At 37.8% G+C, this 19074-nt stretch overlaps 1 protein-coding gene across 1 annotated transcript in view; it reads right to left on the bottom strand.

The window, feature by feature from the left end:
* Positions 1 to 610: 610 nt before the first annotated feature.
* Positions 611 to 19074, bottom strand: part of Yes1 (YES proto-oncogene 1, Src family tyrosine kinase) — a 62823-nt gene continuing 44359 nt past the window's right edge. Inside the window, exons 7-12 of the mRNA XM_021161697.2 lie at positions 18652 to 18807; positions 18298 to 18477; positions 14859 to 14935; positions 13063 to 13216; positions 9705 to 9836; positions 611 to 3144 (exon numbers count right to left, since the gene is read on the bottom strand). Of these exons, the coding sequence (XP_021017356.1) occupies positions 2936 to 3144; positions 9705 to 9836; positions 13063 to 13216; positions 14859 to 14935; positions 18298 to 18477; positions 18652 to 18807 (908 nt within the window). The 3' untranslated portion in view covers positions 611 to 2935. The remainder of the gene's footprint in view (positions 3145 to 9704; positions 9837 to 13062; positions 13217 to 14858; positions 14936 to 18297; positions 18478 to 18651; positions 18808 to 19074) is intronic.

Genomic DNA, 19074 nt, shown 5'->3' with positions numbered 1-19074 from the left:
GGGTTGGGATTAGAAGTATGTATGCCATAGGATTGTTAATATACTCCATAAATAATGCACTGAAGAAAACTTCGTGCTGATTTACTGTTATTTGAAAATGTTTTTTAAGAAATCATGAAGAGGGGAAAATCTTACTTGAAGCAGTAGTAAAAAGTAATCAACACAATTATAGTGCCGAAAATAATCAGGGCTTTTGACTTGACATTTACATTTGTATTTTCATTAAGCCTTTGAAAAGAGAATTGTAGAACACAGAGAAATGTGTGTGTGAATTCCTAATGGCCCAGAGTGGCTGCTCTACTTTACAGCCTCCATACTGCCTACGTATCCTAAATAGCTTCACTCAAAACACCAAGGGTTCCTATGTGATACAGTAACTGTATTTGCTGATACAATTTTAGAACATATCACTTACTAGACACAAGAAATTAGTCATGTGAAATAAATTCAACAGTATTCTAAATGTAAGAAGAGACGATTTTAACTCTGTTAAGGATATCCAAGGATGTTCTAACTGAACATTTTTTTCCTAATGGAAGAATAAATTCAGAATATGCCAATATTTACAAAGTTAATGAAATACAAAGAGCAACAGAAAAGAATACATAGATGCATTCAACAAAGAATTTTATTTTAATAATTCATAAAACAATATTACAATATTTTATAAAAATATTAAGTTTTAGGCTACCATTATTTACTTTAAAAAGTGTTTGTGCTAGAAGGCTGCTTTTTTAACAACTTTCATTTCTGGTAAGTGTGTTAAAGTTCCACGTTAAGACAACACAGATGAAAGCTGTTGAAAAAAAATCCTCAAATGTACAAAACTGTTTCTTTTTCTTGATAATTAAAAAATACATAACAATTTAAACTGAAAACATATTAGATTAGTGTTGCCTCCTTACTATACAATTTGTATTATAAGGAGCTGCTCCATTTAGTTAAAATCTAAAGAACGCTATCAATTTTTCTGCCTTATTTTTCTGATCAGCTTTAGTACATAGACATATTTTATTACCCTTTAATGAATGCTTAGATACACTATAATACCATAGTTCACATGAAGCCCTTTAAAACACTCATGTCACAGACTGTAGATATCAGGGCAAGAGGACCCAGTCTTCTCAGGAGCCCCTCTTGGCAGAGGAGTCAGTACTGACTGAATAGGTTAAGTCAAAGAAAAACCAATACAACTTTTAGTACCAGAACTTTTGCCAATTTGCATGAGGTTCACTTGTCACATTTAAAATTTGAACATGTTTACCATGGCACACATTTTTATATTTACTGATGGTAGTTCAAAATTATATTCTGAAAATAAAAAGAACTTGATATAATGCCTTAAAGTATAACTATAAAATATTTTAAAACATAAATATTAGACTTTTAGCAGACTCGATTTTTCACTTGCTAGATCCTTAAACTGTTAATACTACTCAGTTCAAATTAATATTTCATAATCTCTGAGTTAGAAAAACTCTCATTTTAAATGCTTTACATCTGCACTTTAAATGGGCAAAATCCGCCTCCCCCTTATATTACAGTTACTCAGTAAGTATTTTTCCTCAAATTAATTATATTATAAAAGGAAAATATGATAACCATCAAGTATATTTGTAATGTAAGTAAAGTTTCCAACAGGGATTTGAAACTTGATGTTCTAAAAGGTTCTGTATAAAAGTTGGGCCACTGAAATTAGGGTAAAGCCTTATCCTCACTATTTTGAGGAGATAAAACTTAGTGTATATGATAAGAAAATTAGTTTTACAATCATACTTTAAAACTTTTAAAGTCTAAGAAAACAGCTAATGAGGAGCTCTGAGTGCCAGAAAGCCATGTTGTTTCTCTACAACACCAACATTAGACATTCCATCCATCCCAATACCTGTAGAACTTTCACATGTCTTCTCTCATATTTCTTTAAATACATTTTCTTCTCTCCTATTCTATACTCAATACAAGCAAAGTGCATTCAAGTCCCTGATCTAGCGATGTTTTCTATTTGTGGAGCCCATAGTCATAAAAACATACTAGCAACGCCTCATAGTACTCCACTTATTTTTTTAAAATTGACTGCTTAAATGTTAGGTTTGTTTTTTATTTTTATGCTATGCAAATATTAAAAGATTTTTCTCTTGGACTGGATAGAATAATTTCAATTGTATATAACCCTTTAAAAATTAATACATCCTTGTAAAAAGATTAATCCACTTTCTGGTTACCTTCATTATTCAAAGCTGAACAATTCAAGACATGACTGATATGAAAAATTTGTTTTGCTTTCCAGTTCTCTGGACAAAGTGTGAACATACTGTATTATGTTTCTAAATTCCATGGCTTTTTAAAATCAACGTTTTTGATGCTGTTTATAATCCATTCTTTTGCATTTGGAAGACTTGGCCCATTTTCACACATAAGGAGGCCTCTGATAGGAGTGCATGCTGACTATTAAACAGGGAAAAAACAAAACAAAACAAACAAAAAAAAACTTTAAGAAAAAAAATTCTAGAAAAATTTAAAAACTGGAATGGAATTACTTGGTCCCATATAGTTCTTTGATCTTAGAATTTTACTATGGTGTAACAGCCAAGTTTTATACATACCAATAAATAGTTTTCTCTTGGCAAGTTTGGGGAAGAAAAGGCAATGACTAGTAAACAGTAGTCCTGTTGCTCTTTTTTACCATGCTACACCCACAGTCACACTATCTAGCTCTACTTTCTCTGGACCTTGAAGTACGCTGTAAGATGCATCATTGGTACTTTAGAGTTTAACGCTTGGAGAAAAAAAAAAAGTGGTTTTGAGTAACCATATCTGGAATTCCAGTTTACCATAAGAAACATGCCGAGTGAAGCATATCTTCTCATTTCTGTGCAGGAAGAACTCACACAAGGTCTCTCTGTTTTGGCAGATCTGTGCACACAGGCTACTTGGATTATAAATTTTCTCCTGGTTGGTACTGTGGCTCTGTAGCAGTGAAGTAGTCTTCCAAGAAGGACTGAATATATTCAAATGTTGGTCTTTCATCAGGATCCTTCTTCCAGCAAAGATTCATCAATTCATGGAGGGATTCAGGACAGCCCTGGGGGCAAGGCATTCTGTATCCCCGCTCTACTTGTTCCAATACTTCACGATTTACCATACCTAATGTTAAGATTCAAATATTAAAAACAACAGTCCTGGCCATAAATACCAAGAGAGAGTAAACATCCTAGTTAGTAGCTGAAGAAACATCAAGTTTATCTTGTAAAAAGGCATATCAATTAATATAAAGAAATGTTAAATAATAATCTGTATTTTAATATGACTGTGGTGGCTTGAATATGCTTGGCCCATGGGAAGTGGCACTATTAGGAGGTATGGCCTTGTTGTAATATGTGTGGTCTTGTTGAAGGAAGTATGTCATCATGTAGGCAGGCTTTAGGGTCTCCTAGAGGAGATATGGTCTTACTTTGTTGTCTGTTGGTCTGGAACTCACAAAGATCCACCTGTTTTTCCTTCTCAAGTACTGGAATTAAAGCACACAAAGCTATACCAGGTTTATGGGCATTTGAATGAGAATGGCCTCAATGAGATAGGTTCAAATATGCTTAGTCACCAGTTAATTGAATTGTTTGGCCTTAGGATTAGGCCTTGTTGGAGGTGTGTCACTAGGACAATGCCAGGACTAATGTTTCTTTCTCTTTCTCTGCTTGGCGCTTGCTCATCAGGATATAATGCTCTCCAGTACTGCTCCCTTGCCAGGTCTGTGTGCTCCCTGCCCTGGGGACCCTGGACTGAGCCTCTGAAACTGAAGGCAGCTCCTCAGTCAAGTGCTTCCCTTGGTCACACTGTCATTTCACAGTAACTAAAACGGCTCTTTCCTCCTCCCACTAAATCAGCGGTTTTCAACCTGTGGGCTACAACCTCTTACAAGGGTCATATACCAAGAGATCCTCCATATTAAATATTTATGTTACAATTCATAACAATACCAAACTTAGAGTTATGAAGTAGCAACAAAAATAATTTTATGGTTTAGGGTCACCTCAACATGAGAATTCTGTGTTAAAGGGTCATTAGGAAACTTGAGAACCACTGCAATAAATAATTGTGACTTTATTTTTCTTCTACAGAATATAAAATTTTGCACCAATAGACCTATTTTATGTTTGAAGGGACTCTGACCAGCTTGAGCATGGTGGGCATGGCTCTGGTAGGCCTTGTCTTGCTCTAAAAACCATTAGACTACATACCTAAAGCTAGCCACTAAGGTCTATTCCTTTATTTGGCCACTTCCTCCTCCTGAAGCTGACCACTAAGGCCCAGCTATCAAAGTATTGAAGTCTAGCAATCAAAAGCCTCCTTTGACTCAGGAGGCAGAGGCAGGCGGATTTCTGAGTTTGAGGCCAGCCTGGTCTATAAAGTGAGTTCCAGGACAGCCAGGGCTATACAGAGAAAGAAGCCCTGTCTCAAAAAAACAAAACAAAACAAGCCTCCTTTGGCTCACCTAATGAATACACCCAATTAAAATTAAACACCTTATCCTTACATGGAATTTCCCCCTCTACCTTTATAAGCCTCCATTTGCCCAAGGGGCCACATCTGTCTCTATCCAGAGGCAGTTCTTTGTCCTCCATGACAAATACCCCTCTCTCTCCCTCTCCCCTGCTTCCCTCCCCTTCTCCATATCCTCTATCTCTTGTCTGTCTCTTATTCACTGCCCTCTCCCACAGAGGCAAACAAATCTCCTTCGTGCTGAGAACCTGATTGTGGGGGTCCTGAGCAGATACTATTTCTTACAACGTTGACATTCTGAATTACACACAGGACATTAGGTTTTAACAGTAAATGTACTGTCAAATCACCTGGTTCTTCCTTGGCAAGACCTGGCTTCAGGTTTTGTTTAATTTTGCCTCTTCTACTAGAGCACTGTTGTAGAAACACAGTCCAGGAATAGTGTCATGTGAGGAGAATTCTGAGTGCTTATGAGAACATTCCAAGAAAACAAGTCTTGTGACCTAAGTTTCTTGAAAAACATGAAATTATTATTGGAATGTGTTTTTGTGCTCCTCCTAGGTGTAGCATAGGACTTGAGTTTACTTCAGATAGTTCATTAGTTTGTGGTTGTAAATCAATTAGATGTTAAAACTATCCTCTTTATGCCTCTATGGGAATTTTACACAGCTTGAACTCACGAGAACTTTACTCATGTGACCTTTCTTAACCCTCAGAGTACAAAACTGTTTGAGGTGCTGACTAAGGTTGGCTATTTAATGAGACGTTAGTCTCCTTATTTATCAGCTCCATTCTTACAGGTTCCTCCTTAGACTTCTTTCTCCTTTGTTCAGTTAAAACAAATAAAAAAACCCACAGAAACAAACAAAAACTGATGTCTTCGTTTTGACTTCCATCAGTATGCCCACTTAGAAAATATTGGGGAGAAATGTTATGTAAATATGGGACTCATTTTTAAAAAAAGGAAGCTTCCTTGATCACCATGAAATAAAAAACAAACAAACAAACAAACAAAAAAAACAACTGGATTATGGATCTGTTTAAATCTGTAGTTGTTTGTAGCAAGATAGCAGATTTTAGATTGTCTATTGTGGCCAAAATGGAAAGTAGACCATGACTAAAACCTCAAAGTGAAATTCCTTAATTTAAGTGTTTTCCCCCCTCTGGCTATATTTACTAGTATATTGAGGGCAGAAGTAGATTTTATCCAGCATTATGATTGTGTTAGGAAGCAATAAAATAATGATCTTAGGCGCAATCTCGGTGGAGGGCCCCAAGGTCCCCAGAGGAGTCTCCACGCTGTAGGCACCCTGGCACACTTGGGATCTTGAGATCACTGGTGAGTGGAACGCAACATCAGCTCCAAAAAACCCAGAGGGTCTGGTGCTAGCAGCAACAGGGTCAAAGGACAAAGGCAGGCCCTAGCCCACCCAGAATCTTGGGATCACTGAGACCAGTCTACGCAGGAGAGAGCACATGGGCTTGGACAGGGTCCCTTCGGGCCTTCATCCTCAGCCAGGAGACAGAGCTGGGACCCAAGACGCCTGGGCACCTTCCCTGCTAGAGGAGAGTTTGCCTCCAGGGAAGGCTCTGACCCTGGGACTCAAGAGGTGGATCTGAGCTCCAGACTTCTGTGCACCTTCCCTGCAAGAGGAGAGCTTGCCTGCAGAGTGCTCTGACCACTGGACTGTGTTTCTACAACAGTGCTCTAGTAGAAGAGGCAAAATTAAACAAAACCTGAAGCCAGGTCTTGCCAAGGAAGAACCAGGTGATTTGACAGTACATTTACTGTTAAAACCTAATGTCTTGTGTGTAATTCAGAACGTCAACGTTGTAAGAAATAGTATCTGCTCAGGACCCCCACAATCAGGTTCTCAGCACGAAGGAGATTTGCTATTACATTTGCTATTACAAACTGAGAGAAATAAAACTACAATAGTCAGTCAAACTTAAGTTCATATTAGATACTAGTTTAGTTAATTATAGTGAGATGTTTGCAAGGTTATTCAGACAGTAAATAGTTAAAAATAAACAATGTTTGGACAATTCAGATATACTACAGATAATTAGTTTTTGAAACCTCAGAGATCCACAGAATATGACATTTGAAATGTTTTGTTAATTATCTTTTTGACAATGAGACAGGTCTGCTCCTGACAGACAGAACCCCCACTCCACTTCAAAGAAGATGGTAGGTATGAGTAACTTCCATCTGGAGTTGCTTCAATTGTGGTAAGCTAGCCTATGCTTCAAATATAGACAAAATCCTGTCCAGAACGGACAGATGGATCCAGGGAAGTTGACTGCCATTCTAGTAAGACAGGGTAAGCAAGTCCTTCACAGTCACTGCTTCATATGTCCGTCGAGGTCCCTGACCCATGAGAGATTTTGTGCAGGGAAATATATATATATATATATATATGTATATATATATATATATACACACACACATATATATATACACACACACACACATATATATATATGGATTCTTCTACATGGAGCCATCCAGTCTGACCAGTACCATTAGCCTCAAGATGCTGTTTTATTCTCCAGTGTATATTTTTGGATTTGTTTAAAAAATCATATTTCTTTACATATGTGGAAATAAGGTTTTCATATATGTTAAGAATTTAGTCACCAAATATTCGGGGAGACAATGTCTCAACTAGACATGGTGTACCGCCAAGAAAATCTACCAGTGTCAGAAATGTCTTGTGATGAAGGGGTCCCAGTGAAACCCCCTGTCAAACATCACAGGCTCCTGCCCAGGTTCCTGGTTGTTCTCCACAACCTGATGGTAAGGGCAACATTTACTAATGACATGGAGCAGGGTTTTACAGGTGAGCTGCTGCCTGATACAAAGATTCATGACTAATGATTGGCATTCCTGGCATTCTGCCCGCACTGGAAGAGAAATCATCAGTTATCCCCCAGCTACCTACAACAGCAGTCTGCCTGCAAGACAGACTGGTGCAACAGTGCCACAAAGGTTATGGGGATAACCAAACACTTTCTGAAAGGATTTAAGGCATACTCTAAGAGATGGAACCTATACCTGACACTGCCAAAGTGGCCAAGAAACGAAGATAGATGCCCAATGGACCTTTGGGGGAAACAACTATTATTATTTGGCTAAAGGAGCATAGTAAAAACTCCTAACGACATATTGCTATAGCCATAGTTCAGTGTCTTAAGTCCTATCAGACAGAGAACTCACTTAAGCCATCAGAGAAGTTTCTTCTTGCAGAAGATGGACATTAACACAGAGTCCCACAACTAGAAAATGTGCAGAGATTGAGAGATTTAAAAAAAAAAAAAAAAAACAGTCCTAAATGAGGTGTACTGGCTGGTTTTGTGTGTCAACTTGATACAAGCTGGAATCATCAGAGAGGAAGAAGCCTTAATGGAGGAAATGCCTCTGTAAGATCCAGCTGTAAGGGATTTTCTCAATTAGTGATAGAAGGGGGAGAGTCCAATTCATGGTGGGTGATGCTATTCCTGGACTAGTCCTGGGATATATATATATATATATAAAGCAGGCTGAACAAGCCATGTGAAACAAGCCAGTAAGCAGGACCCTTCGATGGCCTCTGCATCAGCTCCTGCCTCCAGGTTCCTGCTCTGTTTGAGTTCCTAACAGTGATAAACAGCAATGTGGAAGTTAAGTTGAACAAACCCTATCCTCCCTAGCTTGTTTTTTAGTTATGGTGTTTCACTGCAGCAATTTAAACCATAACTAAGACAGGATGTCTTCATCAAAGCCCCCCAATGTTCAGCCCCTATGTGGAAGCAGACAGATTGTAAAGGTAGAGGTGATCGTTGACTCCAAAGAAACACTGTCTTCCAGATACAATAGGACTGTTGTGTGTACACACTCCCAGACTTTTGTAACACACAATCTGTACAGGTTCAAGCCCAATGGAGTCCCAGCACTGAAAGGGGAAATTAGGTATGATGTCCCATCCCTAATCATTAGGTATTTGCAACTTATAACCTAACAAAGAGAAACATTAGTTTTCCCTAATGAAGTGTCACTTGGTACATTAACCACATTCCTATATGGGGTATGACCATATGCTTAGGGGTAGCTACTCAACAAAAATGAACTTAATATATATCTGCAGACTTTTGTTGTTGTTCTTATTGTTTTTCAAGACAGGTTCCTCTGTGTAGCTCTGGCTGTTCTGGAACTAGCTCTGTACACTGCGCTAGCCTAGAACTTAAAGAGATTCACCTACCTCTATGAGTGCTGGGATTAAAGGTATACACCAGGCCTGGTGTGGCATGTTTTTTCTTTTTTTGGTCTTATTGGTCTTTTACTTATTTGTTTTGACTTTCATTTTGTGGGGTTTTGTTTTTTGAAATGGAGGGAAAAAAACCAAAGATGGGTGGGTAGAGAGGTGAGGAAAATGGGAGGAAAAATGTTAAAAATATATTGTATGAAAAAAAATTAATAAAAAAAAGGTTGACCACGGATTAAGACAGAAGCAGAATCTTACTGGACAGGGTGATGAGCAGTGACCATTAAGTGAGGAGAGCTGTATGTGTCAGCACACAATGAAAGGATGTGGACCACAGACTACAACAGCACTACAACTACAGCTCAAGTGTTAAGGAATGGCATGAAACAGAAGATCAGTAGAGCAATTCTTCTTGAAGACTGCATTTTCTACATTCTCACATTCCTCAACTATTAGGCTAACTTCAGTGGAATGTTTGAGAGGTAACAGGTTGAAGGAATATTCAATTATAGCTGAATTTCAATTAAGCTAAAATTTCTTCTTGCTCCCCCAAACCTATATAGACATAAAAAAGAGGAAATTTTTAGAGTAGTTTTTCCCTGCCCTCTTCTTATTAAAGAGAAAACATTTCTTCTCAAAACAATCTTTTGAGTCTAGAATGTCACACTTCTAGAAAAGAATATTACTTGGGGTGGGGGAGCAAATATAACCTAGATATTTAAGATATGCTTCTGATCTGAGGAACACAACAGATAAAAGGACTTTTTGGGAAAACATCTTACAGAAGAATACAGGTTATACTTCCTGTGCTTGCTAAAGGATTCTAGCTCTCACGAGCTACTATACACCCAATTAAAGGGGGTGTGAAAAAAAAAGTCTTTCTCCCTCACATTTTTGCTGAGTGTATCCCTCACTAAAACCTATGCTGAGATACTAAAGAGCTAAAGAGAAACACAAGCTCACCTGGATATGGCACTCTTCCTTTTGTTACCAGCTCTGTCTGTAGAATTCCAAATGACCACACATCTGACTTTATTGTAAATCGACCATACAGAGCAGCCTCAGGAGCTGTCCACTTGATTGGAAATTTTGCACCTATAAACAATATTGACAATTTAAGTGTTTTTAAAGAATACTTGTGTAAATGTAAGGTACACAGGCCTAATCTTTATCACTATCCCAATTCTATGTGTTTAAGTCTTCAAACACAGAAAATATATGGAAAACAGCACTAACTTAAAATTTTTACACTAAGTCTGGTTTTTTTCTTTTATTTAATGATATAAAAAGTTGCTGGTAGGAACAGAAAATGATTCAATAATACAGTAGTAGAGGTTTTAATAAGACAGAAATGTAGATTATAAAATCTTGATCAATCTCTACCTACCTAACTATCTATCTATCTATCTATCTATCTATCTATCTATCTATACACACATGCACACACACCTACCTTAGGCTGGCCTTAAATTTTCACAATCCTGTCTCAGCCTCCTGAAAGCTGGGGTTACAATCATTAGCTAAATCAAACTAAATCTGTAACTATTTTTTGCTTGTTTATTTGTGCTCACATGCACGGCTATATGTGTGTGTGTGTGTGTGTATAGTATGAGGTGAACAAAAATTAAAACTTCATGTACAAGTCTCTCTCTCTCCCCTTGTTGAGCTTTTTGAGGAAGGGTCAGCTAGTCTCTAACATGCTATCTATTGGAGAATGACTGTGAATACTGATCCTTCCACCTCTCACTCACAAGTGCTAGGTTTAGAGACATGACATACTATATATACTATTGTAAAATCAACAACTTCAGGGTCACCTGACATCCAGTGGCTGTACCTAATTATGTTTGAAGGCATATTCCGTTAGATCTAATAGCTACTGGCTTTTGCTTATAATCATTTCTGTATTTTGTGCTGTCTTTGCATAAGTTTTTATTGTGCTATCATATTTTTTGTTGTGTGTTTGGTTGTGTGCATGTGCCACGAAACTTGTATGAAGGTCAGAGGACAACTTTGTGGAGTTGGCTCTACCTTTCTACCTTTACATGGGTTCCAAAAATCAAACTCAGGTCACCAGGCTTGAGAAGCAAGCACATTTGCCAGCTGAACAATCTCACCTACCCTTGTGTTACCATTTTAAAAACGCCATGTTCATTTACACAAATATTTAATATATGATTTTAATACACAAGCATTATGGGTACACAAACAATAAAGCTGCCAGAAAATTGTGTACTTATGCTAATAAAATTATTGGTAATGTATATGCTTGAGGTGATTATATATACACATATATATATATTTACAACATAAATAAAGAGTTCTTAGATATTAGGAAAATATCATTCGATTTTCATCTGTCACAATAACAAGAGGTTTCATTAGAGAGTGGCAGCTAAATTAGCCTTAAACAAATGGTGAGGATTTTCTAAGTAAGGATTACAGGAACCTATGACTACTTGGAGGTAAGTATACATAGGGGTAGAGACAGCAAAGAAGTAGAGAAGACAGTGAAATGACTCAGAAGTTAAGAGCACTAGCTGCTTTTCTAGAGGGAATGGCTTGATCCTCAGCACCTACCTAACAGCTAACTTCCATTTGTGGCTCCAGTTCTAGAGGATCTGACACCCTCTTCTGGCTTCCACAGGTACTACATGCACGCTGTGCACAGACATAACATGCAAGCAAAACACCCACACATAAAATAAAAATAAATACTTTTAAAAAACAGGAGCTTACTGGGTGATGATGGCAGGCATATTTAATCACAGCACTCAGAGAGTCAGGGGCCAGCCTGCTCTATAGAGTGGGTTCCAGGACAGTCAAGGTTACAGAGAGAAAGCCTGTCTCAAAAAACAAAAACAAAAACAAAAATCCCCAAACCTGGAGCTAAATCATAGTTTTTCTACCTTGGCAATGCTGACTATTATGGGCATGTAATTATCTTCTGTGTTTGATTATTAGTCTGTATGTCACAGCATATCTATCAGATGTTGATAGTAGTTCCCAAACTGGAACAACCAAAACTGTTTCTAGACACTGCTGATGTCACCTTGGAGTAGGAAGAAATAATGCTTGATTGGGAATCACCTTCAATCTGAGACAACAGTTTAAATAACAATTCCCCAAGTGAGACAGGCGCTAGCTCATGGGTCAGAGCTTGCGCACTTGAGGACCTGAATATGGCTTCCTAGACCCATGTAAAGCTATAACTAGTGTTTGCAATCTTAGTCTTTTACGGTGAGGGGAAGTGGAAACAAGAAAACGTCAGGAAGTTTGCAGACAGCTAGTCCTAGCCTTATACTGGGAAACAAGAAATTAAATTTCAAACAAGATGGGAAGATGCCCAAGGTTGTCTTCTGACCTTTGCATGCTTACTGTATCATGTGTGTATCTATACTCATACACACAAACACACATGCACACATAAAGGATAAATAAAATTTACTGCTAACATCCTAAAGAAAGTAACAAGGATATTTTATCTGCTATATTTATAATGCAAAAGTATCTTGTCAAGTTCTTTGCAGGAATTAACTATTAGAAAGCTGAAGTGTTGTTACCAGATATAATTTTATGTATAATATCAATATTTGAGCCCTCTGGAAAAATCTAGAACTATTTGTTTTTATTGTAACTTTTTAAAAATTGTTTTATTTTTAAGCTTCAAAAATTTTTTTTTGCATACATATATGCATTTGTACATGCATTTGAGTGGAGGCTATTCATGCCACAGCATGGGTACAGCAGACAAGACAATTTTAGGGAGTTGTTTCTTTTTTCTACCTTGTCAAGACAGGGTCTCTCACGTCTGATGCTAACCTACCCACTCCAGGTTAGCTGGCCTGCCAGCTTCTGAATGCTTCTCCTACCTTCACCTTCCATCCCCTCCTACAGAAATGTTAGGATTACAGGTGACAGGGATCCTAGGGGTCAAACATAGACCATCAGGCTTTGCATTCCAAGTGTTTTGCTGGGCCTTCTTCTTATACCCCTTTCCCCCAAATTCTACTGACTTCCAACAGATCTCACATAGAGAGCTGCTTTGCTACATGCGAAACACCCACTCAGAGGCATTTAGTCTACAGATAGTTATGTGCCAGGTCTACATGAACATGCATGTTACATGATGGGCAAAAAGGCAGCCTCACAACAAAGGACTTTTGAAGCTGCATCCTACCTGACAGCCCACAGGCAGGAGCAGGCAGGGACCTGGCTATCCACCAGAACTGTCTATATTCCACGAGGCTCTGGGTATTCAAAGTAGTATTAAGATAAGCATAGGACATTAGATTATAGGCATCTATGTATGTTACTTTACCTTGTCTTGCTGTGTATTCGTTGTCTTCAATTAATCTTGCTAAGCCAAAATCTGCTATTTTGCATACAAGATTTTCTCCTACAAGAATATTAGCAGCTCGGAGATCTCGGTGAATATAGTTCATTCTTTCAATATAAGCCATGCCATCAGCAATCTTAGGAGAGGAAAAAATGCAAAATATATGATGCAAAGGGAAAAAGACACTTATTGTTAAACTGTTGAAAAACTGGGTAGCTCAAAAACAATGACAGTAATAGACAGTCTAGAACACAACAACAAAAACAACAACAAAAAACTCTGCAACAAGAACAAGAGCAACAAAGCTGGGCGTGGTGGCACATGCCTTTAATCCCAGCACTCAGGAGGCAGAGTCAGGCAGATTTCTGAGTTCGAGGCCAGCCTGATCTACAAAGTGAGTTCCAGGACAGCCAGGGCTATACAGAGACACCCTGTCTCGAAACAAACAAACAAACAAACAAAAAACCAAAAGAACAAGAGCAAAGAAAAGCTAAATTTTTATATCCTAACACTACAAGGACAAAAAAACCCCCAACATATCACTATGGCCAGCACAATGTCCTATTTTCTGGTCAACGGTTAGAAGAAGTGCATCATAAGACAAAACAAAAACCAACACAAATCTAAGGTGCTGAAGTACCAACACATTATAGCTCGTCAGTCAGATGTGCCAACAGCACATTTTCATATGCCTTAAGGAGTTTAAAAAAAAAAGGCTTTAACATTTTTTAAAGGGCAGTGAAAAATAATGAGGCCCAACAGAGTTTGTAGGTGGCTCATAAAGCCCAGGTTATTTACTTAAGGTTTTTTGTTTGTTTCTTGTAATAAAAAAGGTCTGCCATTTTTCCAAGAGAAGTGCCTAATAGCCTTGAACAAAGAGCCTTGTACATGCCTGTCTCCTCTGAAGTTACTCTACATTATCAGATGTTATGGATATGTGGATTCTTAGTGATAGATAAGAGCTGCAGAAGCAAGCTCATCAACTGTAGCCAATAAATAGTGCCTGCAATACTTGCATCTATCTTAATAGAAACTTTGCAAGCAAAATTCAGAAGTATAAAAGACTAATTCTTACCTGTATATTATCTGAATTCTTGTCTTAGACTAGAATAAACAAAAAAATTTCAGCACACTTTCAGGTTTTAATATTTGGAATAACCTTCATCTATCTTAGTCTGTCTGCCTGCCTGCCTTCCTTCCTTTTCTTTCTGAATAACCTTCATCCACCTTAGTTTTCTTGTCTTTCCCTCTCTTTCTTCTTTTTGTTTGGTTTTTCAAGACAGCTTCTCTGTATAGTCCTAAAACTCATTCTGCAGACCAGGCAGGCCTTGGAGTCAGAGATTGCGCCTCTGCCTCCTGAGTGCTAGGATTAAAAGCATGTGCTGCCACCACACCCAGCCCATCTTAATTTTCTTAAATTTATCTGCTGAAATGTAAATACAAACTTTGCACTTATGGATGAAATGTGTCAAAGGCCATATGACACAGGGCAGCACCTGACTGAGAGAGCTACAGCAGTCTAATACTGGCTCTGCTACTAAGGAGCTCACACGGAACTAGCGCCAATGTTCCTTCCTCTCCTAAAATTCTATTATTTCATTACACAAAATTTTAACATTATGCCAAGATTCTTCTGCATTTTAAACATATGCTTTCAATTAAAATTGATATATATGTGTGTGTGTATATATATATATATATATATATATATATAATATATATATGTATGTGTATGTGTATATGTATGTATGTATATATATATATACATATGCAACTACCTGAGCAGCCATATCAACCAGCTGTGGAAGCTTCAAATACTTTCCATCTCCTTCTTTAAGGAAATCTAACAAGCTCCCTGTAAGAGACAGAAAGATATTCTAGAAAAATTCAAACATTACATTAAAATGGAAGTAAGTACTCTTTAAAACCTTAAATCATCAAACCAGCCGGGCAGTGGTGGCGCACACCTTTAATCCCAGCACTTGGAAGGCAGAGGCAGGCGGATTTCTGAGTTCGAGGCCAGCCTGGTCTACAGAATGAGTTCCAGGACAGCCAGGGCTACACAGAGAAACCCTGTCTTGGAAAACCAAAATAAAATAAAATAAAATAAATCATCAAACCACACACACACACACACACTATATATATAGTGTGTGTGTATATAAAAGTTTTTGTATGTGTATATTTGTATTTTGTGTATATATAAAATATATAAAAATGTTTTTCAGCCAACTGGGAATATCCTGGGGTAGTTATAATTACAAAGAGGTGGTCTGATATATAGCTCTTAGTGTTAGGAGATAGCACTATAGGGATAGCAAAGTATGACAAATTCAGCAAAGGTCTGGTTGTTCTCTCTCTACTGTTAGTTAAGATCATACCCAAATCAAGACACACTTTTATAAAAACAAAACAACAAAAAATAAACACACATTTTCATAAGAAGGTTTCAGATTAAAAGACTCAAAAGAGAAATGGCAATTGAATATTTGGTTTGCTGATGGATTGCACACTGGACCAGGGAAGCATAATTGGTAGAACTGGTCAAGAGAGGGAAACAAATTTTCAGGAATGAGAACAACATGAGCAGAACTTATGGGCAAGGCTGGGGCCAGGCTCACTCAGTGGTAGAGCGTGTTCTTATTATATGCAAGACCCTGGGTTTGATTGTCATCACATCAGCAGGAGAAAACACAACACAGAAATCAAGAACAACAAGAAAATCTGTCTGCACATGAAGCAATATAATGACAAAGCACAGGAGGCAATAAGCTTTGATGGGTTGTAAGGGTCTACTGCTAAACAACTAAATAGTAAAATGAGGAATTACTGCATTTTAAAACCAGACAGGTCTTTGTTATATTCTAAATCTCTCACCTGCAAATAATTAATGAAGTTATAGAACAGAATTCTAGCATTTTCTCCCACTTTTAAAGAGTCAATAATTGAGCTACGTAGATGGTCCATTATACTTACCTTCATTTGACTTCTTACACTAGAAATATCTTGATTTAAATGTCTTTCTTGTCCTTTTATCACTTCCTGTCCTACTCTATTTAATGCACTCATTCAATGCCAGAGGTGGAAGGTGTTTGCAGCCCAAACACCTTCCAAAAAAGACACATACTTTGGTACTTTAGGTATATGTTGGTTATCAATTAATAGGCAATTATTTTCAGTCCTTTTAGAGAGATTCCCCCCTCCCCCGTTGCAAATTTATAGTGGGTAGATGCCCCTACCACCACTAGAGGGAACTATATCATCAGCTAAGGTGAACTAATAGAGAAGATGACAAAATAGTAACTAGTTTGATTCAAAAAAGTAAAAAATTTAAATTTAAAAATAGATACAATCCAAATAGGATAGATTCAGGCTAATCAGCATCATTTCATCACTCGCTGGCTCCTATTCTAAAGCATCAATGCCTAGAAATAGTATCAATCTTGCCTGGCTTTGCCCCTGGCTCTAATTAGCTGTTAGGTAAGAGCCCACCTGTGCCTGGGTTGGGGAGGATGAGAAATTTCAAATGACAGCAGGGAAAAAGAGTTTCTAGAAATCCTGTAAGAACTGTATTTATAAAAAATGAGGCAAAAATGATTCCCTCTAATGTTTTTGCCTTAGTGCTATAGATACAGGTTTATCACTTTAATTTAACTTTTCTACTGCCCTAGCAATCTATTTCCTTTAGTTAAATCTACTTTCAAAAGACTCAGGCTGCTTAATTTTCCTTTCAAGTCTCATAAGATCCTGTGGGATAACTAGGAATAAATACTATTCCATTAAAAAAGTATCAAATTTCTTCTTTTCTAACGTCTACAGAAAAATCATGTTAGAAAGACAAAACTCTGAATGTATAAAAATAGAGGAAATAAAAATGGAGGAAAGAGGGCTCAGTAGGTAAAGGTGCCTGCTGCCAAGACTAGTAACCTGACTTTGATCCCAAGACTAAATGCAAACTGTCTTTTGACTTTCACACGTGTCACAGCACACATGGAACCATACATATATACATGCAAAATACACAAATAAATGTCATCTTAAGGGAGAAAAGTAACCAAGCTCTTTGAACTATGAACATTGTGAGTTACAGTAGCAATCTGCCTGCCAGCTAACTCATTGGTACAATCGGGACCTGAGTATTATGGAAGGAACCAATCATCTTTTGGTTGGACTTAAAAGGCCCATTTCAAAAGACAGAACCCATATGACCGTGTTAATGAGGCCATGAACCTCTGAGATCATGGGCCCTAGGGAATATCTACAATTATTCTGTTCAATGAACAAAGCAATAAAAGGACCCCTGACAACATACTGCTATATCCCTAGACAAGTGCATCACGGAACCACCATCAGAGAGACTTTTTGCAGGAGATGGTAATTAACACAAAGAGGCACAACTGAGCAACATGCAGGGTAAGAGATTTTGGAACATTGAGCTCTAAATGAGATCAGGGTTAGACACTCTACATGGATCATACCTCTCCCCGCAAGGCTTAGGGGTCTATGCAAGAGGTGGTGGATGACTCCATGATAGACCCAGCAAATCTGATACACAATGAACTCACAAAGACTGTGAGAGCATGCACAATACATGCACAGTTCACATAGACAAAATCCTAGCACAGAGAAGGCAAAGCACATGGTTCAACTCCTAACCAAGAGCCTATTTGCAATTGACAACTGCTAAGAAAGGGAACAATCAGCTTTTCCAATGGAGAGACACTGAGTACATCAAAAACACCCCAGGGAAGGTTGCATGCTCAGGAACAGTTGGCCAATACAAAATGAACTTCATGTTTTTGTTTTTAATTTTGTGTTGGTCTTTTTTTTTTCTCAGACTTTTTGTCTGTTTGTCTGTCTGTCTTTCTCTGAGAAAGAATATAAAGTTTGGTGGGTGGGTGGATTGAATGGGGATCTGAGAAAGGATATGATATGACTAAGGTATATTGTATGGCTTTTAATCTAAGTAAGAATAAAACTGGGCTGGAGAAATGGCTCAGCAGTTAAGAGCATTGACTGCTCTTCCAGAGGTCCTGAGTTCAAATCCCAGCAACCACATGGTGGCCCACAACCAACTGTAATGAGATCTGACGCCCTCTTCTGGTGTGTCTGAAGACAGCGACAGTGTACTTATATATAATAAATAAATAAATCTTTAAAAAAAAACCCCTAAGTTGTTTCATCATAACACAATCCTTTAAAAAACAATGCACGCACCTTTTGACATAAACTCGGTGACAATATAAATGGGCTCTTCAGAAACAACTGCATAGAGTGGAACAAGTTTATCATGCCTTAGCTTTTTCATTATTTGAGCTTCTTGAAGGAATGCTTCTGGCATCATTGTACCTGGCTTTAGTGTTTTGATTGCTACTTTTGTAGTTCCATTCCATGTTCCTAGGAAAACAATTTATTTTACTTTTTCAATCTGTATTTCAAGGAATATTAGACCAAAATTCAATCAACAATAAAAGTTATACTACATAATAAACTATGTATTGTACATATTTTGCTATTTTAATTTATGGTTCTATAACAAAATGAAGTAACAACAAAGTCCAGGCTTCTTACCCATCCACACTTCCCCAAAGCATCCTTGACCGAGTTTCACCTCTAGTCGCAATGAGTCTCGAGGGATTTCCCAAGCATCTTTGGCCAGACCTTGAGTCTGGGGTTTCACAGTAGGACACACAGTTGTTAACTTGTGGCATAATCCATCAGCATGTTCTAGATAGATAAACAGGGTATACTGTAAATGAATTACTTTTTAAGTCAAATAGAATATTAGTGTGTGTATCATATGATTATTTATTTATTTGATCGATCTCTGAGGTAGATCTCACTATGTAGCCTTGGCTGGCCTGGACTGCACTCAGAGAGAGACTCACCTGCTTCTAGGATTAAAGATATATGCCCAATTTTTCTAAGGAACCGCCAGACTGATTTCCAGAGTGGTCGTACAAGCTTGCAATCCCACCAACAATGGAGGAGTGT

This window comes from Mus caroli, chromosome 5 (genome assembly GCF_900094665.2).
Source record: "Mus caroli chromosome 5, CAROLI_EIJ_v1.1, whole genome shotgun sequence".
NCBI lineage: Eukaryota > Metazoa > Chordata > Mammalia > Rodentia > Muridae > Mus > Mus caroli.
The sequence above is the reverse complement of the archived record's forward strand: the minus strand, read 5'-3'. Positions and strand labels throughout refer to the sequence as shown.